General features: G+C 41.6%; 1 protein-coding gene across 12 annotated transcripts in view; it reads right to left on the bottom strand.

Annotated features, from left to right (window-relative positions):
• The window catches only part of FN1 (fibronectin 1), a 66,564-nt gene that overhangs the window by 17,454 nt on the left and 22,621 nt on the right, over positions 1 to 26,489 (bottom strand). For 8 of the 12 annotated variants that reach the window (XM_084891967.1, XM_084891966.1, XM_084891963.1 and 5 more), the window contains exons 14-32: positions 25,980 to 26,157; positions 25,373 to 25,549; positions 24,169 to 24,297; positions 23,970 to 24,059; positions 23,450 to 23,644; positions 22,153 to 22,425; positions 20,307 to 20,573; positions 15,517 to 15,611; positions 13,707 to 13,875; positions 12,914 to 13,000; positions 10,446 to 10,637; positions 8,877 to 9,149; positions 7,278 to 7,460; positions 5,060 to 5,149; positions 3,471 to 3,740; positions 2,611 to 2,727; positions 1,804 to 1,968; positions 1,205 to 1,360; positions 138 to 251 (exon numbers count right to left, since the gene is read on the bottom strand). In XM_084891967.1, coding sequence (XP_084748093.1) covers positions 138 to 251; positions 1,205 to 1,360; positions 1,804 to 1,968; positions 2,611 to 2,727; positions 3,471 to 3,740; positions 5,060 to 5,149; positions 7,278 to 7,460; positions 8,877 to 9,149; positions 10,446 to 10,637; positions 12,914 to 13,000; positions 13,707 to 13,875; positions 15,517 to 15,611; positions 20,307 to 20,573; positions 22,153 to 22,425; positions 23,450 to 23,644; positions 23,970 to 24,059; positions 24,169 to 24,297; positions 25,373 to 25,549; positions 25,980 to 26,157 — 3,220 coding nt within the window. The remainder of the gene's footprint in view (positions 1 to 137; positions 252 to 1,204; positions 1,361 to 1,803; positions 1,969 to 2,610; positions 2,728 to 3,470; positions 3,741 to 5,059; positions 5,150 to 7,277; positions 7,461 to 8,876; positions 9,150 to 10,445; positions 10,638 to 12,913; positions 13,001 to 13,706; positions 13,876 to 15,516; positions 15,612 to 20,306; positions 20,574 to 22,152; positions 22,426 to 23,449; positions 23,645 to 23,969; positions 24,060 to 24,168; positions 24,298 to 25,372; positions 25,550 to 25,979; positions 26,158 to 26,489) is intronic. The other 4 variants (XM_084891959.1, XM_084891958.1, XM_084891957.1 and 1 more) reach the window with 1 other exon arrangement.

A 26,489-nucleotide genomic window follows, 5' to 3' on the forward strand; every position in this document is an offset into this window, starting at 1 on the left:
AGGGCTCAACTCAACATATAAACTGACCAACCAGTTGGCTTTCCCCATGTATAATCGCAAATGGCATGCAGAAAACATTCAGGAGCCTACAAACAAGATCTGACTTTGAAAATGGAAGATGAGCATGGGTTACGTACTGGTGACGGCCGTCTGGACCAGAGGCTTACTCTCTCCGTTTGGACTCTGAGCGTAGACACTGACCTCATACTCCACTGTGGGCTGCAAGCTTTCGATGGTCATTTCTGTTTGATCTGCAAGGGGAGTGAAAAGCAAATGCAGCATCTATGTCATTCCGCTGTACTGTCATCCAACAGACATTCGGATTTCGGTAGAAAAATGTGTGGTGGCCTAGATTTTAATTGGCAGACTTTATCAGGAAAATATAGAGGAGTCAGAGATGGATTGCCTCTTAGATAAATGTGTTCATTGCTAATACAAGTGATCACATTGGAATACAGTCACACTAAAGAATAAGCTCTAAAATTTAATATGATGCCCCAACAATAAACTATAATAATTTTGAAAAAAAAACAACACAAAAACAACAAAACTTGACTTTAAGATATTGCCTTAAGGTGGGCTCTCTCTCTTTCTGTAGAATGTCTGCACTTCCCTCCCCACCCCCCACTTCTTCCTTGATGGTGAATACCTTTGCTTCTCTCTCCCCTAAGATCCAAAGGCCCACCCCCCCTTTTTTTTTTTTTTGCCTCTGTAACTTGTTTCCTGAGCCCACATAACCCAGCTGGCCCACTTTTCCTACCTCTGTGACTTTCTAAATAAACTTTTACTTGTATTTGAAAAAAAACAATATTGCCTTAAGATCTTCATTTCACAAACATTTTATAGAAAAAACAAAACAAACAAACAAAAAAACAACACAAGGGCTAAAGGATATTTAAAAAATCAGTTAGGCCAATCTCTCTCTTCTTGGTGTACACAGTGAGCAAAACCACAAAGGTGGATCTCATAATTTAAGACGTCCACACCATTAAGCAGGACTGTGCATGCAAAAACAGAGATGCACTTATCCAAAAAGTTCTCCTGTAAAGGAACAATCTTGAGCCCTGAATTCACAAATGGGGGAACTGTAACATAACAGATATAAGAATACATAGTACTTGGAGGTAGGTGGCTGTTTCTTTAAGAAAACACACTGTGTGGACCTCCCGTTTTTCTGGGGCACGTGAGATGCTGCAACGCCTACCTGGACCTGCAGTTTTCGTGATGGGCGGTCCCCGGCCGTTTTTGGGAACAGTGGTCACTCGGTAGCCAGTGACAGGGGAGCTTGAGGGCAGCCATCTGACACTGATGCTATTATCCTGAACATCAGTGATATGCATCTGTGGTGGTTTGTCAATTCCTACAAAAAAAAAGAAAGACGAGAAACCAATGAAGCCACAGCCCATGAGAACAAGATTGAACAAGTCCTCCAGCTCTGCTCCGTATAGGACAATCCCCTCCTATGATTAGCGACTCCCAAGTATTTCTTTTGCAGAAACAGAGATAACTTTTGGGAGGTGGGGCAAGCATCTGGATACCATGACCTATTTTCAAGATGGCTGCTTCATTCACACAAAAACTCTATCTGAGTTAGGTGTTGATCTTCTTAGCGCTTCATTCATTCATTCATTCATTCATTCAAACATATTTATGAAACACCCTCTATGTCTGTCTCTATCATAGGCATGTGGAATACGTCAATTAACAAAACAGACAAAAACCCCTGCCCTTGTGGCCATTTCCTTGTCTGTTTGGTTAAAAACTATGAGCAGGAGATGTTCTTTGTCCCAGGGGAGCCGATACCTGTCTGGTAATTAATGGAAACTGGCTTGCTGCTTGCCGGGCTGTCCCCGCGGCCTGTGACAGCATACACAGTGACGGTGTAGTCTACTCCAGGTGTGAGGCCCTTGATTTCTGCTGTAGACCTGCTCCCCGGCACAGTGAACTCCTGGACGGGGCCGTGTCCTCCTGTTTGAAAGGAAGTTAGTGAAAGTGTGAGGGGCTGAGAGAAACGTGGGGATTGCCGAGTTACTGCATTACCATATTGAGAGCAGCCTGCAAGTGACCCTTTCAAAAGGTGCTCTTAATAGGGTTTGAACAAAAAACTCTATTTATGCATGCCATAAACCTTGATGAGTTCATGAACACCGGGAGAATACTGCGGTTCATGCTATTTTAACATTCCAGTTGTACAAAAGCCAGAAGTGTAAATTAACGTGAGAAGGGAGAAGAAGGTAAGTCCTCCACCAGGATTGCATAAGCTGTGTTCCTTTTTCAAAATTTTAATAGAATATATTCATGTTAAATAAAATTATTTGAAATACAAAGTAGAAAGAAAAATATAAATCCTTTATCACTTCACTGCTGACACTAGGTATGTGAGTTTGCAATCCTTTCTCCCTCAGCTCCTACTAGTCCCCCTCTAGGACTATACAAACAGCTTCTTATCCCGATGTTGCTATCGATTATTTCACGAGTATTTTTCACATATTCTTGGGAAAGACAAGGCTCCGCTGAATGCACTTGCCCAGCTGTCGTTAATTGTGCGTTCACTGTTGGGTTTACAGGCCCTGACTTGATTGGATGGGCAGTAGCGTGTGACCGACGCACCTGTTTCTCCATAGGTGATCCTGTAATACCTCACTGTGACCGGGGGAGCTTCCCAGCTCAGCAGGAGGCTGGTGGGGTTCGTGGCAATAATTGCCAGGTCCCGTGGAACATCAGAAACTAGAAAAAGCAAGGGAAAGTTCTCACATCCGTAACTTTCAAACAATGCCCAGATTCACTCTCTGTTCATTTTCCAGATAATCCTGAGGGTTTTTTTTTTTTAATATAATAGTGTAAGTACTGTACAAAATTAAAAATTATGAACAAGGTAAGAGGTTTTAAGGCGTCAATGCAAATTCTAATAAAATGATTATTTCAAATTTATTGAATGTTTCTTTTCCCCCCTCAAACTTGCTTTTCTGAAAAAATTTAAAACAACAAAAAAGCCACAAAAATAATATAATGAACACTCATATCCCCTTTAGTTATTTGGTAATTGGTAACATTTGCACCCCCCCCCCCATTTTTTTTTTTTTGTTAATCCATTTGAGACTAGGGTACAAATATCATGATAATGCTCCCTTAAGTACTTCAGCATCTATTGAGAACTTTGACACTATTACATTAAAATAATCATAATTTTAAGAGAACTTTGAAAGTGTTTTCTATATTTTGAATAAAACTGCAGTTATTAAAAATGCTTAAATCAGGTGCAAAATTTCTTAGAATAAAAAAAGTATCTTCTCTCATGTACTCTAAGAAGGAGATTTTTCGCCATAATTTTCTCTCACTTCCCTATGTCTCATAACATATTCTAATTTTTAAGAGATGATGACATAGATTACACCAACCTCTTTCACAGAATATACCACTTGCATAGGAAAAGTCCTCTGAGTTTCCTTGAAGACCAGAAAACAAGTTACCTGTTGATTGCTGACCAACCAATGAGGGACTTTCCTCTCTGCCATTGAGTGCAACAATGCTGACCACATATTCTGTGCCCGGATTGAGGTTGGTGAGGGTGATGGAATTCCGAGTCGGGGGCACTCGATCTTCTCGAGGTCTTCCACTACCATGTTCGGGATGATGGCGAATCCTGTAGCCAGTGACGGTGGCTCGAGGAGCAATCCAATGCACCGTGAAAGAGTTGGCAGTGATTTCAGAGAAGTCAATGCCAGTTGGGGAATCAAGACCTGTTTTTCCCACCCAGGGGGGAAAAAGAGAGAGAGGAAGATGGGGGGAAAAACACCACCAGATTACGAAGTGAGAAAATGGTGGAAAGTAACATACATCTGATGTTTCTGGGTGTCTTTTTTGTTTGTTTGTTTTTGTTTCTTAAATCACAAGGAATTGCCATAAACTCAGGTTATGATGGACTGATTCTAAGCCACATATAAATTTCAAAATCATAAATGACTCAGTTCAAAATGGCCAACTCAAGCATTCTTTTCTTTGTTCTTTTGTTAAGCATTCCAAGTGTCATTACAGGAGGTTTCTACATGCTATTGAAGAAAAGGTATTTAAGATATTCTGGAAACTGATATTTTTAAATGTTTCAGCGTTCAGTAGTCTGTGTTTCTATCCTGTAAGCGTATCTCTGAAAATGAGAAGGTCTTCCCACTCCTGAGTTAAGTGTTTGGCTCTCAAAGCTTTCTACACTAAAGAGGAAACTGATATGTCAACAGGTAAGGATGATGTCAAACATGAAAGTTTCTAAAACTAAGACACTATTCTAGACAAGTTGCAATGCAAGTAATTTCTCATGAATTGGAATTTAGTGCAATGCAGAAAAATCAGAGAGAATTTGAAGTTTATCTCAAATTCAAATCGTGTGACCTCTCTGGGAATTCCAACAAATTTCTGTCTCAGTTAAAAGATTCACTTATTCTATCCAGTAACATAATCAAACCAAAAGAGATATTACAACACCTTTTTGGAAGCAAGTGGACTGTAATGAATTAATTAGTGGACATATTGCTCTGCACTTTTTTAAAGGGAACAATTAAAAAAGTAACCTTTAAGAAATGACATGTTATGGGATTCAATTCAACTTTGTTTTTTAATGGTAAATGAAGATTTAATAAAGTAGAAAAAAAGATATAAACTTGTTTATCTTAGTTAAACAGGGAAAATATGACAATGACAGTGTTGGGTCAGCCATTAGACAGAGTTCCCTAAAGAGAAGGAATGTTTACCATGCCTAAATAATAGACATTATGAGATATTCTTCGTGGGAGAGTTTTTAGAAAGATAGACAACAAAGTTTCTGAACTTTTCAGTGTTCTCTGGAAACAGAGAACAGAATCTTAGTGACAGGAAGTCAGGGTAATAGTTGAATAAGATGTCTTTTAATTTTCAAGACCAGTGATCACAAAGTAATGACAAGGCTATGGGCACCACCATCACCACCACAACAGATGGAGATGTTATTTTTAGAAGGAGTATTCCATTTTTGTTATTTAATGTTGTTCGGTGAACAGTACTTGATAAGCATATTGCCAACATGACTCACCTGTTTTCTGTCTTCCTCTGAGAGGTGTGCTCTCGTGTTGTTCATAAACACTGGAGACGCTGACCAAATACTCGGTGCCAGGCAGGAGATCTGAGGAGGCAAGTGGGACTTTAAAACTGTCCTTGAAAGCATCAAAAACCAAAGACTCCTGGGACTATGTCAGTTTACAAAATATCCAAGAGTCCAGCCCGATAGCCTACTTATTCCTGCGTGAATGTGGGTGGCTGCCCGGAGATGGGGCTGCCACTGGGTGATAAGGAACGGTCACCTTTGCCCTGTAGCATCTCTAAACCCCGGCCCCTGTTCCACCTCCATGAGTGTGACTCAGCCCGATCTGCAGCAACATGGATTTGTGGTAGCACAGTCATATTACTATCATCCACTTCATAGTACTTCGGTTGGGGTCATGTGCTGACAATGACCTTGGCACTGTGGATGATCATTTACTCAGAACAACCCAGTGAGGCAGTCTGCTACTTTTTTAAAGCAGCTCTCTGGCCATATAATAAACTGCATATATTTTAAATGTACAGTTGGACAGGCTTTGACATATGTATACACTTGTGAAACCATCAATCACCACATTAAAGATAATGAACGAATCCATTACCTCCCAAAGATGGGTTTATAATTATTCCTACTTTACAGATAAGAAAAGTGAGGCATAAAGAAGTGATCTCCTTTGATATGCTTGCCCAAGATCCTACAGGAGTTGACCCAGACCATGACCCATGGTCTTAACAATTAACCTTTACTGGGAGAGGCATATCCCAAAGGGAAAGTGATTGGTTCTGCTGTATTAAGGTAAGAGCAGACACTTAAAAAATTTAAATATACATTCCTGGGTATCTTCTCATTTTGAGGAACGAAAAAGGTCCATAGTAAGGTTTCTAACCATTGACCTCCTACTCAATAACCCCCATTCCCCTCCATATCAACTCCCCTTCAGCATTTCTGCAGAGGTCCCTGATGGAGCTTGGACTCCACTATCCTCCTTTCTGCTTGGCCAGGGACAATTTATTTAAACTCTGGGCACCTCTGTTGTTTCATCTATAAAACAGGATATAATGGCTACTCTAAGGCAGCAATAGCCAACCTTTCAGACCTCACAGACCACCAGTGATCCAAGGACCACTGGTTGGTGACGGCTGCTCTAGGGGGAACTGGCTACCTTGAGATCTAGAATGAGGTCTTAGAACAGAGGATGGACATGTGACAGATCTGTGGCTAAGATGGGGCAGATGGTGGTCCTGAAGCAGGGGCTTCTGCATTGGGTGAGGTTATAGCTACTGATCGGCGCTCTAGATCAAAACAACCCTCCTGCTTAAAGATAGATACCGGGAAGCTCATGCCCTCAGCCACCAAAGGAGAAACCAAAACTATGGTCATACTATGTCTGAAACACAGAGAATGTTTTCAGACCACCGTTTGGTAATGGGCCTACATATGAACTATTTCTCCCTTATGTCTCAACGTTGGCCGTTCTTATGTACATCTTTTAACTAGTACAGTGAAAACAGTGAAAAGCAACGTTTACTTGAAACACAGCACCATGTTGCAGCCCTCTTATATTTTCTTTAATAAAAGCTATCTATTTCAAAAGAGTAGAAACCGGAAAGAGGCAGTTCCATAAATGGTTGTTGTTGTTTATTTTCATGTCAGTAGTTTTCTTAAGTCCTCAGCCTTCTGAGAAATCCTGCCAACAGATTCTTTCTGAAGTACAAATCAAACTGGCTCTTTCTTCAAAGAGCATCCTGATCTATCCTGAGTAACCAGTCACTGTCCCATGTTCTCAGATGCTAAACAGATTGCCTGCTGACATTTAGGGAACAAAAAAGAGAATAAAATAGCTACAGTGCCATTATTCTCAATCCTCGTTTTCTCTCCAAACATTCAAAGTTAGTCATATAATTTCTCTTGACATACATTATTTTAATGTGCTTATTTGGAGGCAGAGCATGTTTTAATGCTGTGTCTTTAAACTTCATTGCTGGTGTTTTCTACTATGATTTTTTTTTTTTTAAAGTTGTAGATATGAAAGACGTGTTAAAACAACAACAAACATGACATCTTCCAAAACTGACAAAGCCTCAGGTCAGACTGGACTTTAGCTTGTACTTCTACTGTAGCTGTTTTGATCTTATCTGCTCCCACCTGAGAACTGAGAATTCTTTCCTCAGGCTTGGTATTGATTGAACAGATACAGTTGAGCTCTTACTTGTCAGGACCACCACACTGTCAGATGGAGAAATGGACAGCTCTGCAACATCCTCCTCATTTCTCACGGGTGAGTAGCGCACCAGGAAGTTGCTCAATTCAATGGATGGAGGCGGGGCCCACGTGACACGAATGGTGTCTGGACCAACATTGGTGAACCGCAGGTCAGTGGGAGGAGGGACAGCTGGTGTCAAATAAGGAGGAAGACTAAGTTACTATCATTTTTAAATGAAAGGTAACAGAAATAGCTGGAAAGGTAAAAACAATATTTCATGCATAAAGGAAACAAGTCATCATCATGCATAGTCTAATCTAAATCTAATCTAAATGAGGGTAAACTATAGTTGACCCTTGAACAAAACAGGTTTGAACTGTGTGGGTCTGTCTAGGTTTTTAAAAATACTGTAAATGTATTTTCTGTTCTTTATAATTTTCTTAACGTTTTCTTTTCTCTAGCCTACTTCAGCGTGAGAATAAAGTATATAATTTGTATAACATACAAAATATGCGTTAATTGACTGTTTACGGTATCAGTAAGGTTTCCAGTCAACAGTAGGTTATTAGTAATAAAGTTTTGGGGGTATCCAAAGTTATACAAACTGTGTAGCGGTCAGTGCTTCTAATCCCCATATTGTTTAAGGGTCAATTGTACTGTTAAAAATAAAACACTACACCTAGTACTGTTAGGCCCCTTTCACCTTTCTGCCATCAATATAACTTAAACAATAATTTTAATTGACATCCACATATGTTGCTTTTAAATACTGAAGATTATTTTATCCCAGGCTGAAGAGGCTCAAGTTGCCACACAGCAGAGAAACATAGCAGTACTGTCCGAAGAAACACATGCACACAGACAAAAGGAAGACAGGGTTCTAGCTGTCCCCATGACGGGAGAGGATGAGAGCTACAATTCCATTCCACAACTACTGCTCACAAGTGAAGAGGGTTCATGCAAATGGGTTCTCAGCATGTTCCTTACCATGCAGGGCAGAGAACGTTTATAATGTTGCATGCTCGTCCCAGACTGAGGTTAAAGAGGAGTTTCTTTACCTCGCCACAGCAATAGAACTTAGAGTGTGCCAAAGTTTTGTGGTTTTTTTGTTTTGTTTTTACTCTATCTCAAAACAACCCCTTTCCACTCTACCCTAAATTTCCATGGGCTTTTGTCAGCTACAAAGAAGGAACACGGTAGTGTTGATCAAGAGCAGACAGAAGGAAGCACATAATGGTACATTTTGGAAGTACTTTCTTATTAATAACTGGTGCTCATGATACAATTTGGCATTGATGTTAGATCATTTAAAAAATCACAGGTCTGAAAATTCAATTAATATTTGTATTTGTACATCAGATACCAACATTTTGCTAGCTTTCTACATATTTGTGCTTTGAATGAAAGTCTACTGAAGACTGCTTGATTAGGTCTTCGCCCGATCAGTTTAGCATCTGCATTGGATTCCTTACTCCCCCAAAACCACCTTCTCTTAATCTTTGGCAAATGGCTGGCTTCCCCATGGAAACATCCATATTTAACCAGTGACTGGTGGCAGCATGCAACACCATCCGTGTCTCAAACACAGAAGTTTTCGACATTCACCCGTTTGCTGTGTCAGTGTAGTAGGGGCACTCTCTCCGCCATTAATGAGAGTGATAACGCTGATGTCATAGTCAATGCCCGGCTCCAGCCCTGTAACTGTGTAGTATCCTACCGAGGAGTCCACAAAATCTTCAAATATGGGGATACCTTCTCCTGCCGCAACTACTGTGATGCGGTACCCAATAATGGTGGAAGAGTTTAACGGGGTCCACCGCAGGCCGATGCTTGAATCGGTTATATCAACAAAGCTTAGGTCAGTGAGCTGGGGCACCTCTATTGAGTTACAAAGCAAAAGGGGGAGGGAGGGGGCACAAGGAAAATAGAGGCAAAAAAAGAGGAAAAAATAAAGCAGTGTACATCAGGTTACTAGTGGTAAAATTGACGGGATGTTAAAGCAACGAGGGTAGTATGCAGTCTGTTCCAAATTATCTGAAAGATTCCTGAGCATCCTGAATAGTTTGCTTCCCTGTGAGAATCAAACAAGTCACACTATTCTTAGGGATTCTCTTGCATTTTGAACATGTCTCTAAATGGTACAATTGGAACTTCTCAGGCTCCTAAAAACTATAGGACTGTTTAGGATGTCAAAACCATCCCTAAGATCCGGACATGGTATCTGTAGTATCAGCAATGTTGTCTTAAAAATCCAAAAATTTTCAGTAGGAAAATAAAGCTTGCAGGAAGATTTGTTTAAAAACCTGATTGGTGAGTTTTTTCATTTTTCTCCCCATACAAAAACTCATGACAAGATATGGCCATAATGTTAACACATTATGAATATATGGTGTGAAATATGCCATCTAAAAGCATAGGCAGGGGGCAGACAGACTGGCCTGAGTCCAAGGCCAGTGCCAATATTGTGTTTAACTCATGATCAAAGTTATTTAATTATCACTATTAAAAGCATTCTACCAAAATGCACGAAGGGGAACACCATCTGTCCGCTTTCATCCGTCACAGTCCCATTTTGGACAAACAACAAGCCTATTGGTCAGGTCTTTTCAGTTCTGAGTTTCAATCCACAAGAAAGAATGCCCCGAGGGTGTGGTCTTTACTTTTTTTTTTTTTTTTTTCTTTTCAATTTTAAAAAAGAAGGATTTGAAACTAAAGAACTAGGTGTGTAGATCAGGTGCTACTTCAGTGCTTACATATGGAGACACGTACTATTTTACAGACAGCAGCTGACCAGTGGACTGTGAGACCAGGCACAAATGGACCGCGGGGATGCATTTACCATATTACTTTTAGCCTGTCAGTACTGAGTACAGACACGTGACATCGTTTTAGTAATATTTCCACGGGAGCAGACAGAGTTAATGCCACGGTTGCCACTCCATCACATACTCATCGCAACAGACAGCTTCCCAGTGAAGCAGGCAGTGAGCAGCGTTAACAGCAAGCATTTGTCCAAATTGTTGCTCTGACGTCTCCGTTTTGAAGAGTGCGGTTGGGAGGTCGGAATTCAATCCCCCCTCTCTCTGACACACTCAACCCCCTGGGGATTAAGATGTTAATCCCCACGCTTACTGCAGCTGCCATTCTGAGGATAACAGCTTATTTTCCCATTACCTGGCACGATGGCAGCAGAGATAGGGGCACTTTCCTTGTCATCTTTGATCGTGTAAACACTGACATTGTACTCCAGGCCAGGACTCAGGTGCTCAAAAGTGCAGGAACTCTGATCTGCATGGACCACTTCTTCCAAAGAATATCCCTTCTGGCCATTTGTTGGGATGGTGGTGATTCTATAACCACTGATGTCTGCAGGAGACAGAAAGGAGTAAGTTAGTTAATGCAGGAAGAATTTGCAACCCAGAGCATTTTAAACCAGAACCCAGTGATGAACCCACACAGGGGAATGGGGAAAGTTCATGGCATTTATTGAGGACTCTGCTGTCATTAGTGCTTACAACAATCCTTTGAGGCAGGCAATAGTATCCTTGGTTTAAAGAAAGTCTTGGAATGGGAAAGTGATCACCAAAGGCTCTCTTGCCTCAAAATTCCATGATCTTTCTACCACTGTCCCCGGTACCCTGACTGTCCTTACTGGCTCATCTGCATAATAGCTGGGGAATATTCCATTTTACCTGCTTAGTATGAAATGGCTCTCAACCCTAGGCTCATTCCCCAAAGTGGGCTCTCCTCACGTACAAAGTCTAACTAGGGAATTTACAGGAAGGGAACAGGAAAGGAGAAAAAGTGGGAGAAAGAAGTGGCTCTACTTATTCCAGTGAAAGAATATGAATTCAGGAATCATAGAAGTAAGAGGGTTGAGTGGGGGGAGAGATTCAAATTAAAACAGCGATGACTAGCAACCTATAGGAACATACTAAAGTAAATAAGAAAGTAAACTTATGCTAAACTTAATAAAGGGCAAGGAAATGATGGCATATTTTGCCATTAGAAACAGGATGAAAACAAAAGTATAGACAAGAAAACCCAACCGGATGGGAAATACACGCTGAGGTCATTGCATTTGCTAGTGACCATCTATACAGGCAGGCGAGGCCACTTATTAAGACTAAATATTTAAGGACCTAGCTTTTGACAAGCATGAAATTTGCCAACTTAGTTTCAAATCCAGAGTCACTTGGCTGGAAATAGCATAACTTTGGCTTAAACAGAGTTTCCACAGATAATGACAACTTCACCAAAATCACTCTATTTTAGAGGGAGATTAAGAAGGACAGATTGAGCTGAAGCTGGGATGGCTCAGTGGATAGAGCATCAGCCTGCGGACTGAAGGGTCCCGGGTTCGATTCCCGTCAAGGGCATGTACCTTGGTTGCAGGCACATGCCCAGTAGGGGGCGTGCAAGAGGCAGTTGATCGATTACTCTCTCATGGATGTTTCTAACTACCTCTCTCCCTTCCTCTCTGAAAAAAATCAATAAAATATTTTTTTTTTAAAGAGAAACAGGTTGAGCTAGTTTTATTCTGTGTGATTGTACACATTGATCAGATAATTAAATTCTCTTCCTTGTATGCCTAAGCAAATATAAGAACTATTTCTAAAATTAGAATTAGTGAAATAATAAACTAAATATGGCCCTTAAAGTAACCAGTATAATGGATATGAGTGAAATCATTGTGAGTTGGAACTTCTGTTTTTGTTTAATTTAGAATTTTCTCATTTATGACTATCCCAATATCTCAATAGTGACTCTTAATACACCCAATATTAACTAATACGATTACATTTTGGGTAACATTTCTCATTTAAAGAGACTTTGACATGGGCTTAGTGAGTATCTAAAATCTCCCCTGCCTTAGTCATAGTACATATATCATGCTACTTGAAAATAGCTATAGCTAAAAATGTTTCACAACAAGTTTCAATATGCGTGACCAAGGAGTTTAAACAAAAGCTACATTCAAAGTTTTAAAAATAGTCATGGAACTCCATGTCAGCAATCCCTTGGTACTAACTATACATAAAACACACACACACAAACAATCAGGTTCCAAATATGTGATGCTGGGTGTGAGAAAGGGTCTGAAAAACTTGTTACAATCCCAATTTTATAACATTTTCAATTTGTGACCATGGGTAGGCTAGTTTTTTCTGAGTCTCAATTTTTCATTCTGCAAAATAAATGGATCATTTCCACCTTACATCACTCTTAGATTTTTGTGGTGCAACTTATGACCATGTATGCGAAAGCTCACTGAATAATAAACTCGAATCTGTGATAACTCATAAAGGAAAAATTATGCAGTATGATTTCAACCATCTGTATGGCAATTTTGAATGCCACTGGGCAAAAGCCCCTTCCAGAATGCTTTTCCACAGCCCTTGTGACTCCCTACAGAGCTCAATAGGCACCAGCCTTGCTCTCTTTCCTGTGAGCCAAGTAAATACAGGGCAAAACACCCTCCCTGTCGCTCTAGGAGGCATACACATGTCCTCCTGTGCTTCTTCTGGAGGGACAGGTACTTTCCATTTTCACCCTATATTTCTCGGAAAGGACCGGTTCCTAAAACCCTTGTCCTGGGAAGGTATTGCTTACGCATGCCCTCTGATACTTCTCAGGCTTACCAGGGGTGGTGCTTCTTTCCCAGGAGACCGTCAGCACTCCAGTGTCAGGGTTGCTCTCCAGGTGTAAGTTGGTTGGGGGAGTTATAGCTAGAAAAATAATGGAAAATTAAAAGTTAAAGCTAACACAAAACACTTGACCTATGGAATTCTTCCCTACCTCTTTATGTTTCCTTTCTTCCTTCCGTTCTATCTCTCTTTCTGAAAGAGTCAGTAAAAATACAGATGTTGTACTATGAAACCAAGGTGGAAAGCAATTCTCTGACAGAATTTTTTTTTTTTTTAATGACCAAAGATTTTGCAATACTATTGAAATCGTTTCCATCTTACCAGTTCATAAATATTCTTGATATGGAAAGAACACTTCGGATGCCATGGACTATATGGCATGAACTGAACTTGCTACTTGAAATTTAGCAACAGCTATTAATATAAGTAGGGGTAAATCTTCCTCCTATGCCATTATCATATGTAAAAAGTGACGTGGGCCTGGTGAGTGTGGCTCAGCATTGAGTGTCCACGTATGAACCAGGTCACCAATTCGATTGCCGGTCAGGACACATGGCCAGGTTGCAGGCTCAATCCTTAGGAGACATGCAGGAGGCAGCCGATCAATGATGTTTCTCTCTCACTGATGTTTCTATATCTATCCCTCTCCCTTCCTCTCTCTCTCTCTCTCTCAAAAAAAGAAGAAAAAAAAAAGAAAAAAAGGGTGGGGGGGATGATTGATTTAAGCTGTTCTTTGAAAGCGGAACAGTTTAAACACTTAAAGATAAAAGCAGAGAAGTCCTCTTACGTGTCACCACTTTGTTGACGATGGGTGTGCCGCTCTGTCGCCCGTCTTTGAGGACCCAGACGGAGTACTCGTACTCCACACCTGGAGTCAGGCCAGACACCACGATGCTTCCTGACTTTGAAGTCTCTTCTCGCGGAGCTTCTCCTCCCTGGCTTGGTCGGACCCCCAGCTAGAAGAAGAAAAGCAAAATAAGCACCAAGAACAAACCTTCCCAGAGCTGGGTTTCTCCCGAGAGGCTGTGGTTCCGTTTCATAGACCGGGAACTCGGGGATGGCACCGTGTGCTGTCATTGGGGGTTGAGCTGGAGCCTGGCCTTCGCTCACACACGTCCGCCGGGATTCTCTGTCCTGGGGGGCTGGCGTGGGGAAAGGTGTCCTCTGAAGCTGCACAAAGGTGCTTGTCATAAAAGGCTCCAGGAAAATGTGATTACCTACTATTTTTCAAGATAAATCACCTCCTGGTGCAAACGATAAGTATGCACACAGGGGCCTTGGGCCACATGGAAGTTCATTACTATTTCCTTTCACTGGAAGGGGTCCCCTAGCTCTTGCTTTAAGGAGTTATTACCATTCAGTTCACCATTGAGTGGCCAGGCGGGATCCAGCCCCTGTGCCACTCCTTTGGAAGAAGTAGGCTCAGAGCTTTAACTGCAGGACCGTATGTTACAAAAGGAGAGTTAAAACAAACGTGCCCATCGTTTGAAATCCTTTTAAGAGTTCCTTTCAAAAACCTAAGTAATATTATGTCATCAATATTCCACTCTAGAGACATCCTTTTGTAGGTTATAAGGCTTCTGACTTTATTAAGGGAAATTTAGAAGGTAAGCTGGCAATCTTCAAAAAGGGCTTCTCTAAATGTAAGTAGCTTAATCATCAATATGACCATTTGTACAGCTCAAAGAAGAAATGAACTTTGGTGTATTTTCCTAAACAAATAATCATGGGGAATTAGTCTTGATATCCAATAAATATTTCTCTCTATATATTCTAAATTTTTTTTTTTAAAAAAGAATTAATTTAAACAATTCATTTGTATTCATCATTCCCCTAATATTATCACTTTAGAGAACAGGAATCCATATACTACAGGGAAGATCTTAATCTTAACTTCCATTAAGTCATTCACCCACAGGAGCTTAGAACAAGTTGAGATGAAACCGATTGGATAATAATGTGATTTTTGAGTGACACTGAGTTTAATTGATCTCCCTAAATGGGCTTTCATGAACTTGTTGACACCCATTTAGAGCAACAGATCAAATGGAGTTTCCTTGTATTTTTAAATGTAGTTCCCTGAGGGAAAGGATGGAGAAAATAAGATAACAGCAGTGACAGTTGCATGCTAATGTTTTATCCTTTGCAAAGCACTTTCTCTGCCTTCATCCATCCTTCTAGCCAGTGAGGCGAGTATTGCTATGCCCCGACAATGTGGTCAGAGAGGTCTGAACAGAAGCAGGTAACAAAACCCGGCCAAAGTGGCTCAGTGGTTAAGCATCGACCTAGGTACCAGGAGGTCAAGGTTCAATTTCTGCTCAGGGCACATGCCTGGGTTGCAGGCTTGATCTCCAGTGTAGGCTGTGCAGGAGGCAGCCAATCAATGATTCCCTCACCATGATGTTCCTACCTCTCTTTCCCTCTCCCTTTCTCTTTGAAAAAAAAAAAAAATCAAAAACAAACAAATATATATCAAAAACAAACAAACAAAAAAAACCCCAGTCCTCCTGACTTTTGAACATCTCGACTTCTGCCACATCCAGAAACAGGGGCACCTCGGGGCTGTATCACAAGAGATGAGAACATCTATGATTTACCTTAAAGCCAATCCTGGGAGCAGGTGTCCATGTGATCACTATGGTGGTCTCATTCACCTCTGTGTCGTAATGTGGGATGGAGCTCATGGGCTTCTCTGTGAAATGGGATCAATGCACAAGTCAAAACCTTAGACCCACAGGCGATTGCCTAGAATGCAGATAGTGAGCATTTTTATCAAGAACCTCAGTTTCATCAGCAGGTGAACCCAGAAAACAGCACCTGTCCCTTCGCTGGGTGAGGGTCTGGAGTAGGTCAGGGCTTCCCGGTCTTCCAGGAGTTACCCAAGTCATCTGAAACCTGGCTGGAAGGCAGGTTTACGTCTTTTCTTCATAGTTAGGATTTAAGTTTGAGGACAGTAAATTTCCCTATAGTGTTAGTTTGCAAAACTGGTCACTGCCAACTAACTACCCATCTGGCTCTTAACCCTTTGAACACCATAAGCGTCCATAACCGCAAACCTCAGATATCAACTCTGGTCGCCCAATTTTAGAATCAGATTTGTTGGTGACATCTCTGGGTTTGTAAAGAAAATTACGGTAACTTAAGTTTGTAAATATTCCAGCGCATATGGAAGAAATGGGGATGGTTTCCATTTTGGACGCGTGGGAGTTAACTGGCTAGTCACTAACTTGAGAACAATGTTAAATTTTAGATGGTGATCTAAAAACAGCTTTGTGCTGAATTACTCCCTGAGGGTGGCTAATTAAATTTGGTTCCAATAAGGGACGCCATTAGAAAGTTAAACAAAACTGGCCACCATGGATGTAGTTATAAATTCTAAAGAGACCTTAAATATGTGAGCATTCAGAATAACAATCCTGCAGGTATTTAATATCCTACCACTGCAATCGGGGATTATCACAGAAGCTTACTCACATAGTCTAGCATTCTGGCACCACTGTTATTTCTCTTAGTGAAAATATTATTTAAAAAAAATTTTTTTAAAAAAGGAAAAGAGGAGTACAGAAAGTTAAGACAGACATTTGTAATAGTCCTAGAGATCTCATAAATTTAGATTTCTAAAATAGAATGGGCTGAACAACTGAATCTTGTAATAAAGGGAATTAGCACCCCAATAACTGGCTGCTCTGGGAAAGGTGAGGCCTCAGAGACCAAGACATCTGAGCGAGTCAAAGTCGAGGATTTTAAGTGTGTAATTGGTCCTGGTCACATGTTTGGGTCCTCGTTTCCAGTTGCTTCCTCTTTACCTCCCAGCCAAATTCTGTGCCTACCGGAGGAATAAAAGCTATTAAATGCATTTATACTAAATCATGAAGGGTTGGTGAGGCCCCGTGTTGCCCTCCAGAACTATGCGTATATTCAGGGACTGAAATGTGTGAACACTCCGTTTCCACTCAGCTTCAGTCAATTATTTTGACTCTGTCATGTGGGAATTCAGACCCACTATTACAATTCTTTCTTCTTTTTTATTCCCAGGTTGGATTCTAATGTGCAGTTTTTTAAAAGTATGTTTTTAAAATATTGCCCTAAATGGGTTGGCTCAGTGGATAGAGCGTTGGCCTGTGGACTCAAGGGTCCCAGGTTCGATTCCGGTCAGGGGCATGTGCCTTGGTTGCGGGCACATCCCCAGTGGGGAGTGTGCAGAAGGCAGCTGATAGACGTTTCTTTCTCATTAATGTTTCTAACTCTCTTTCCCTCTCCCTTCCTCTCTGTAAATCAACAAAATATATTTAAAAATAAAATAAAATAAAATATTGTGTATGGGAAAATAAATTGTGTGTGGGCCACTTTGCCATGACTGTTCTAATGGCTCACTACACATGGTGAGCTGTTTCTATGTCTGTTATTATTTTGATGGCATTTGGGGAAGGGAGGGGGCGGAAACCAGGGTGAGTGACCCATGGTCCCTTTCCAGTGTTTTAAATCCTACCCCACTTAGTTGCTGCTGCTGAGTTGGCCAAAATGCCACCGCCAGCCCCGTGTGACTAGTTAGTGGCCAGAAGAAACGATGTGGTAAGCTTTCAGCTTCTTTCACTGAACATCTGTGAAAGCCACAACCTTTTCAAATTATATTCTCCTCAACTGCCCTGGGCTTTCCGATTGGGAATGTCCCAGTGCCTGAGCCCGCCAGCAAGAAGCTCCTCAGGCTGGAGAGGATGCCCTCAGCCTGGGAAGACCATTACAGGAACATCTCCAAACCACAAACCGACAGACACACTGATGTCCAACAAAGGATGTGACTGGAAGTCGGCAGGTCTTGTGAGGTAAAGAACAGCCTGGCTGTTTGTTAAAGGAGTGACATGTACCGGATTTATAAAGGAGCAAACGGAATTTACCCCCCAGGAATGCCTCCCCCACCCACACAGTTGCTCTCAAAAAGTTAGCAAACCCCAGCAAAGTTGTTCCCAGGAAGCCCTGCTGATGGTTAGAGCCGCAGAGAGTGCTGGCAGTTCAGCAAAGATCATAAAACTCCCTGCTTACGTGCGTTTATTTAACACTAAGTGTGGTTGAGCTGTTTTCATCATTCTTTCCTCTTCATCTTTTCCTCAATCATCTATTAAATACTTTTAAAAAATATATATATATATATACTATGTACAAGGTAATATGGTAACCTCTAGCTAGTGAAATTAGTCTTGACAATATGTAAATATATTGTGCAGAGCAAAAAACAACACATCCTACACATCAAAGTCTCCTAAAAGGTTTAAAATAGTCCATTTTGACCCAACCTACTCCACTCAATTACTGTGAGTAGCATTAAAAATTATTTTTCTTTTATAGGTACCCTGTCCAATGAAAGAGATCACATGAAATGCATCTTGGGTGCAGGAGTAAAAATGATAACTATATGAGTCTACATTTACGGATATGTTTATATAATTGTGGAATCCTATGTAGTCAGTAAAAGACTACATCTACCGAGACCCATATTCCATTGCAGTGAAGGACATCTATAAAAGTTCTATAGTTACAAGAATATCAAGATACTGATTTCATGTTATTAGATTTTAGGGTATCTCAGTAATATGTAATATAAAATAGCAAACTTACAAACAAAAAGCAGATTTTACTTGCTGATGAACAGCAATTACTTAAAAAGAAGCCTTCACTAGTCAAACTCCATACACCAAATTTAAATGGAAGTACATTTTTGGTAAATTATAAATTCCTATAGGAAAAAATTTATAGACAATTTCTTTGGGAGATAAATTCCATAGCCGTTTTGTTGTTTGCTTGTGTTTTTTTTTTTTAAACTAAATTTACATTCATTTTTTGAATGCTTTTTAACATCTATATTTTTAGTCAGAGTAAATTTGTTGAAAGCTTTATGAAAATGGTAAATTAGTTCCTAGTTGTGTGTGTGTGTGTGTGTATGTGTGTGTGTATATATATATATATATATATATGCGCTAAAAAAAGTGTTACATTAGGTGTTCTTATATTTCAACATGTCACTTTAAAAATAAATAATGCTCAGCCAGAAATAAGGGCTCTCATAATTCTTTGTAGACTGAGCGAGAGTGTGTTTAGTAGAAGTCAGTTGATGAAGACAGGCTTACACTGTGAAATGAAAGAGATTTAAAGGCCACTTGCTGTAAAATTGAGCTAAAGGACAGATGTGACCGAAAATTATTGTCAATATTTTTCCTTCTGTGGAATTTCAAGAGACATTGAAGAAACATGACATTCTTTTTTAAAAAGCTATTCTGCTCTGCAGGACCACCGAAATCTGCTGCAGCAACGCTGGCAGAGAATCACTTCCTTGCTTTTGTTCACTCGGTACATTTCTTACCACACTTACTGCTGCCATTTGATACCCAAAGTAGTAGCATGTAGACATAGGTGCTGATCTCCTCTCGCCTTGACTAGTATTTGGTAAATTCACTTACTACGTTAGGATTCAATTTTCAAATAATTGGGTGTTTTCAACCATGTTACTCAATGTTAGTCCTGGAGCAAATAAGGGGGCTGGCAACATATGTAACTTCATGCATTGTTTCTCTCATCAGGAAAACTCTGCCTCAAAAAATGATCACTGGACTCAGCAGTGTGCTTCACGCTTTACAGTCCCGCACAAGCTCCGTACTGTCCAGTCACAAACAGTTCATGGGCCAGCAGCTGGTCCACGGACCACACGATGTGTAGCACTACTTTGATCTTTAAAAGACTATCTTGCCGAAACCGGTTTGGCTCAGTGGTGGAGCATCGGTCTGCGGACTGAGGGGTCCCGGGTTCGATTCCGGTCAAGGGCATGTGCATTGGTTGCGGGCACATCCCCAGTAGGGGGTGTGCGCGGAGTGGGGGGGGGGCTGCTCGATGTTTCTCTCTCATCGATGTTTCTAGCTCTCTATCCCTCTCTCTTCCTCTCTGTAAAAAAATCAAGAATATATATATATATATATATATATAATAATATATATATATATATATATATATATATAATATATATATATATATATATATATATATATATATATATACTATCTTAAATTTATTTTTTGCCCAGCTGGTGTGGCTCAGTTGGTTGAGCATCGCCCTATACAATGAAAAGTCACCGGTTTGATTCCCTGATATGGCACATGCCCGGGTTTCAGGTTTAATACGCAGTCGGGGTGCATGCGGGAGGCAATTAGTATTTCTCTCTCCCTCTCCCTTTCTCTCTAAAATCTAAAAAAAAAAAATTAATTAAATTTTTATTTCTTATTTAAATCTTGTACTAAGTTTCTTGAGTTAACTTTAAAAAAAAAAATGGATCAAGAACAAAGAAGGTAACTGTCAGTGAGAGCCGACGGCATCCCTAAGAAAAGACTGAATTTTGGCTTACGGGTAGTAAAGACTCCAGTGACCGGGGGGCTCTGCTGGTTGCCTTTCACAGCCACGAGGGTGACCGTGTTCTCGGACCCAGGCTGCAGATTCTTCAGGGGGTGCTGTGTGGCAGAAGGCCCCACAGTGAACTGCTGGGGCTGGCCTCCCCGGGTCAGGCCCACGGTCAGTAGGTACCCGCTTATCCGGGCCCGAGGCGGAGTCCAGGTCACTATGACAGTCGTGTCAGTTTCATTCATAAACTGGAGGTTAGTGGGAGAATCCAATTCTAGAGGAAAAAAAAAGGATAAAACACATCAAGAAATACCCGAACCTCAGTAATTATCACACTGAAATTCTACAGTTTGAACTTTCTCAAGTTTTCTTAGGGCTGACACGATATCCATCAAAGCCTTGGAAATACTGAGCCATTAAGGAAGTGAGCGCACATCCTTATAAAATTCTGTGTCAGTCATGAGAAACGGCCGACCTTGTTTTACTTGGCTGTGATTCTGTGGAAAGTCTAATTTTCCTATCTCATTACCTTCCGGAATGACACTAACATTATAGAGATGGCATTAAAAAGAAGACACACAACACTTGTAAACACAAGTATTTACTCTGCTGAGCCAAGAAAATTAAGAGGAACAAGCCCAATAAAACGAGGGCAAGCAGAAAGCTCCACACGGAACAAAAACAGTGTGTTCCTCGTTTATTTAAGGAATAGTCCTTTGATGGGGAAATGAAAGTAATTTTCACAGGATTCTAGTTAGACGATAATTACAACAGAAGACTCAGAACTTCACATACTAGTAAGTTGTGAGTTCTCTTCTGGAGTATGATAACTAGCAGTGAACCTGCAGTGATTTAAAATGCTTTTAAGAGGCAGGAAATGTCTGCAAAGTAGTTAGGTGTAATAATTGGAAGCATGAACCTGTCCATCCAGCTCCATCCCTTCCTAGACCAGGGACCTATGTTGTTCTAAGCGACAGATTGTTGTTCTAAGCCTCAATTCCTCATGGACCAAAAAAGGGTAACAATGAGACCTTCCTCGTTAGGCCAACACTAGGATTAAATGGGATAATAAAGCTTTTAAAGAACTGAGCAGAGGACCTGATGCCTAAAGAGCACTAACTGTTTTAGCAATGACTGGGTATTTCTCGGAAGAAACCCAACACACTCAGTCGAAAAGACATACGCATCGTATGTTCATGGCTGCATTATGTACAGTGGCCAACATACGGAAGTGCCCCAGGTCCCCATGAAAAGATGAGTGGATAAAGAAGTGGTGCCTATAGAAAAAGTAGGATGACTTAGCTATCACAAAAGAATGACGCCTCGCCATCTGCAACCACGTGGCTGGATCTAGAGGTTACTGCGATGAGTGAAATAAGTCAGACAAAGACAAATGCCAGATGATTGTCCCTTACATGGGAAATCTAAAAAAAAACAATTTGTCTTTAAAATAAACAAACAAGCAGAACAGAAGCCGACTCGCAGATATGATTTGTAAACAATTCTGCTACAAAAGTTTTAGATTACATCTGGAGCTGGCTCTAGATATATTTACTTGCACAAACGTGCACTCGGATTTTCCAATCCACGCCTCCACTGCAAAGAAAATTAGGTTCTCTATGTTCCCCTCTCCCAGCGCCATTTTGCTGGCGCATGTATTTGGGAAACAGATCACCATTAGGCGAGTTTTGTTGGCGAGTTTAATGTCCTTTGTGTCCACGCGGGTGTCGCTTACTGGCTGAGCATTTTCCGCTTCCTAACTGTAGAGGAGCCAATGGCGTGCTGCGCGCCCAGCCCAGATGGGCAGTGGGAGTGGACACGGAGGCGGAGGTGAGGGCGGGGGTAGGACTTACTGGTGGTCCGTTCTCCCACGAGAGGCTTGCTCTCCATGCCGTGGTTCACGGCAAAGACCTTGAAGTGGTACGTGACCCCGGGGGTCAGCCCCAGGATTTCGGCAAAGGTGTTCCTGCTGACGGGCAGCTGCTGGCCGTGCTCCCCAGGCATGTGGACGGGGATCACATCCACGCGGTACCCGGTCACCGCACTGTCGGGGGCTGTCCACATGATGGTGACCTTCACATCCGTCACTTCCACGAACTGCAGGTCCCGGGGCGGGGGCACTTTATCTGACAGACAAGAACCCACTGGTCATTCACCATTCCGGCCGAAGATTAATTTTTTAAAAGGCAGTTTCCTGAGTCGCAGGAGGCAACTCCAAGGGCCCCTCACCCCAGAGCAATGCCAAGCTTTGTCTCTGAGCCAGAGGCTATGCTTTTTGGCTTCTATGTTCATGGTCTAGTCACACTGCTTTCATCTGACATTGAGAGGTTTATTACAAATACGTAAGTTTGCAAGTGAGGTTCCAGCACGGGAAGTGTCTTACTAAGGGGTTTGAAATGAACATGCAGAAAAAAACAGAACACCCCACTGAGGACAACAGAAAAATATGCGGTAATTTTCATTCGACTGAATCATAGTATGATACTTAAGAGCAATAGATGAACTGACCCCCTGGGTTTCCAGGGAAAAATACAAAGACTTCATGGTGTCAGTTTTTTTTTATCAGGAAAATCAACAGCCAGCTTTGACATTGTTTTATAATAAGGACATTTCAGCCAACTTTCATAAATTTAGGAACACACTAATCTATGATTACTAACATATAGGAACTTCTGATAGAAATAATACACACACACACACACACACACACACACACACACCCACAGCCAAGACAATTATTCTTTCTCCTTACACTCCTGGTCCTCCCAAGCAGGCTAATAGAATGAACACAATTCAAGGATGGCTCGGTTCCTCTAACACAGCGATTTCCAACTGAATGCCACAAGAATTTTTAAAACATGCAATCCCTGGCTATTTAGTCAGGGGACCTCTTTTTCCCTTAGATTGTCAAATAAAAACCTGACACCAGCCTATATATAGCTGTCCGGTGTGAATGAATCAAAATTATACCTTTTTTTTTTTTTTTTTTTTTTTTTGCCAGATTAGCAAAAAATGTATTTTGGTGCAGAACTTTAGTGATTAGCTTATGTGTGCATGAGATAAAAATGGCTGCTCCGCCGAGATGAAGATGAAGCTGTTACCTGTTAGGCCCCAGCAGATAAGAGAGCATGGGCAGTGTCTCTGAGTTACCTGCACGGGGGACGCCAGTGGTCTCCTGCTGGATGAAGACAGGCTCGCTTTCTAGGTTCTCCTCCACAGCATAGATGGTGATGTTATACCGCACGCCAGGCAGCAGGTCACTCAGCGTGACGGAGTTGGCGGTCTCAGGAAGGTTGAGTTCTGTGCTACTGCCTTCAACTGAGGGTGAATACACGATTCTGTACCCTACAGATCCAAGAAGGAAAAGTCAGCTAGGTTAGCCAGGAGGCAGTGGTTCTCGGAAAGTAGACCCTTTCAATGCCGCCACTTCTTTTAAGAACCATTTCATACAGAGATAGGAATAGCCATGCACACACACACACACAGAGAGACACACACACGCGCACACACACACACATACACCCCTCCACCCTAGGCTAGCAATGATGTAGGAAATGAGAGTGGTACCCCCGTCCTCAGACGGTATTCAGTGGTACCAGAATCTGTCCCTCACCCCTTCCTTATGCCATCGTGATCACCATGGCAGCCAGGAAGAGGAGGCTGAGCTGACCTGTGATGGGTGCCTGGGGCCTGCTCCAGCGAACAACAATGGCGGTGTCATCAACCCGGTCCACGGAAGGGTTAGGAGGGGCATCGGGTGCTAACAACAAAAAAAAGGAAAACCGTCAGAAAAGACTGCTATCCGTCTGCTTTACAAAAAAAAGAAAAAAAAAGAAAAGGCTATTTTGACACGAGGTGGTACACAGTACCTGTTGTCTGTGAGGTAGACAGGATCAGACTCTGCTCTCCTTCCTCGGATATCTGATAGACATTCACAATGTATTTCCGGCCAGGCAGCAGGTCGGGGAGGTTCACAGAGGTGGCTGTGCTTGGAAGGTCTTTGAAATAAGAAGGAAAGATTACTAATCACGGATACCAAGTCCCTCAAATGACTTCACAGCTCAGGAGAAGAATATTTTTAAAAATGACACATTCATGAGGGGCGGGGGGGCAAGACTAGAAGGAAATGTACTCATGGATACTTAATGCACAATGGGATAATTTTTCTTCCTACTTTTTCATTTTTTCAAATTGGTTCTCTAGAGATGCATAATTTTTGTAATCCACCCATAAGTGTGTGACCACAGTCCTCTTGTAAATCAAGTAAGTAACTAGAAATCAGAGCAGTGGTTATGGGTAGGGGTGATGGGGAGTGAGGTGGGTGTATTCACTTTATAAAAATAAAAATTCACTGAGCTCTGTATTCATGATCAGTGTGCTTTTCAGTACATACTGAGTGACCAGATTATTATGATCTCTGAACACATAATAATTTGGCCACTCAGCATATATCCTATATCATAAAATGTTAATACGCAAATTGTCCCCTCCACCAGGAGTTCGACCAGCAGGCAGGCTGGCCAACTGCCCATGTCCCCTCTCCCTGGCCAGGCTGGCTGGACCCCACCCATGCACAAATTCATGCACCAGGCCTCTAATATGCATATATATATATATATATATATATATATATATATACACACACACACACACACACACACACACACACACACTGAGTGGCCAGATCATAATAATCTGGCCCAGTCAGTGTATAGATTATTCTACAATCAAATTTTTAAAAGGCCCCTAAACATGAGACTTTTGAAAAGCACAAAGGAGGTTACCGTGCACCCCCAAAGCTAACATTTTCTACCACAGTCTTCATACTAGCAACTAGTGTCTGGGCAAATACATAATGCAGGTCACAGCAGGGACCAGGAAGCCATGAAGCTGGCTCAGGAAAAGCCCGGTGCAGTCCTAGAAAGGGTCGGTCATTTCCCTTCTTCATACTGGGAGGTATCGTTCAGACCGAGCTGTCAGAGTTCTGAAGCTCACAGACCCCTGCCCCCTCACAGAGTGCCATCTCCTAAGCAGGGCCTCCCACTCCCAACCTCTCACAGCGCTTCAGCTTACCCAGGTAATGGGGGTGGCTTCCATCCTCGCTCAGCTCGTACTCCACACGGAATCCTGTCACCGTGTCTGAAGCTGAGACCCACGAGACCACAAAGCCGCTGGACGTGATTTCAGTGACAGATTCAGAAGTGGTCACCACGGGAGAAAGGGGTGCTGTCTCGCCCGTCACGGTGTTGCCTAGAGTCACAGGAAGGGGAAGGAGAGCCTCAGCCATCGAGAAAACCTACTATCATCTGTAGAACCTAATTTTTTTTGTTAATCCTTACCCGAGAATATTTTTTCCATTGATTTTTAGAGAGAGTGGAAGGAGGGGGGAGAGACACAGAGAGAGAAGCATGGATGTGAAAGAGACCGATCGGTCGGTTGCCTCTTGCATGCATCTCGCCTGGGGCTGGGGATCAAGACTGGACCAAGAGATGTGCCCTTGACAGGGGACCCTTCAATCCATGGTCAGGACCTTCCAACCACGGAGCTAAACATGGTAGGGCTATAATATAATTTTTTTTAAAAAAAAATGTGAGTGTGATCCTTGAAAGAATATGAATCAAGTATGAACCGAGTGTGAAAAGAAAAGCTGAGGCACAGACAGGGTGGCTGTGGTACGTACCGGTCATGGAGTTGGTGCTAGTGGTTGTGAAGTCAAAGCGTGTCACCTCCCTCTGGCCAGACTGCTGGAAACTGATGAGCTGCCCCTCATACACCACATTAGGTCTCAGGCCTTTAATCATGTAGGAGTTTAAGTGACCTGGAATGGTGGCCTCCTTCCAACGGCCTGGAGAATTTTTCTAAAAATTTAAATTAAATTAAATTAAAAAGTACACCCATATTCACAAGGAACACTAGTCAGAGAGGATGTGGCATAATCTATCTAAAGAACTTCAGATGGTCAGAAGTCAGATTTTAAGAAATGACCACTTAGAAAGTAAAATAAAAGAGGAAGATATTAACTTAGCTGCTGTTTTTCTCCCATAGGTGAAAATGACAACAGTCTTTATCCTTTGAGACAGTTATAAAATGTATGAAAAACTTTAGATACTCTTCCCATGTTGAGGAAGAATAATTTTAAGCATGATCATTCCTAAGTCTTTGCTAAGAAGATCTTTTTAACATAAAGAAA

The sequence above is a fragment of the Pipistrellus hanaki genome (assembly GCF_964339955.1).
Source record: "Pipistrellus hanaki genome assembly, chromosome: 8".
In the NCBI taxonomy this organism is placed as follows: Eukaryota; Metazoa; Chordata; class Mammalia; order Chiroptera; family Vespertilionidae; genus Pipistrellus; species Pipistrellus hanaki.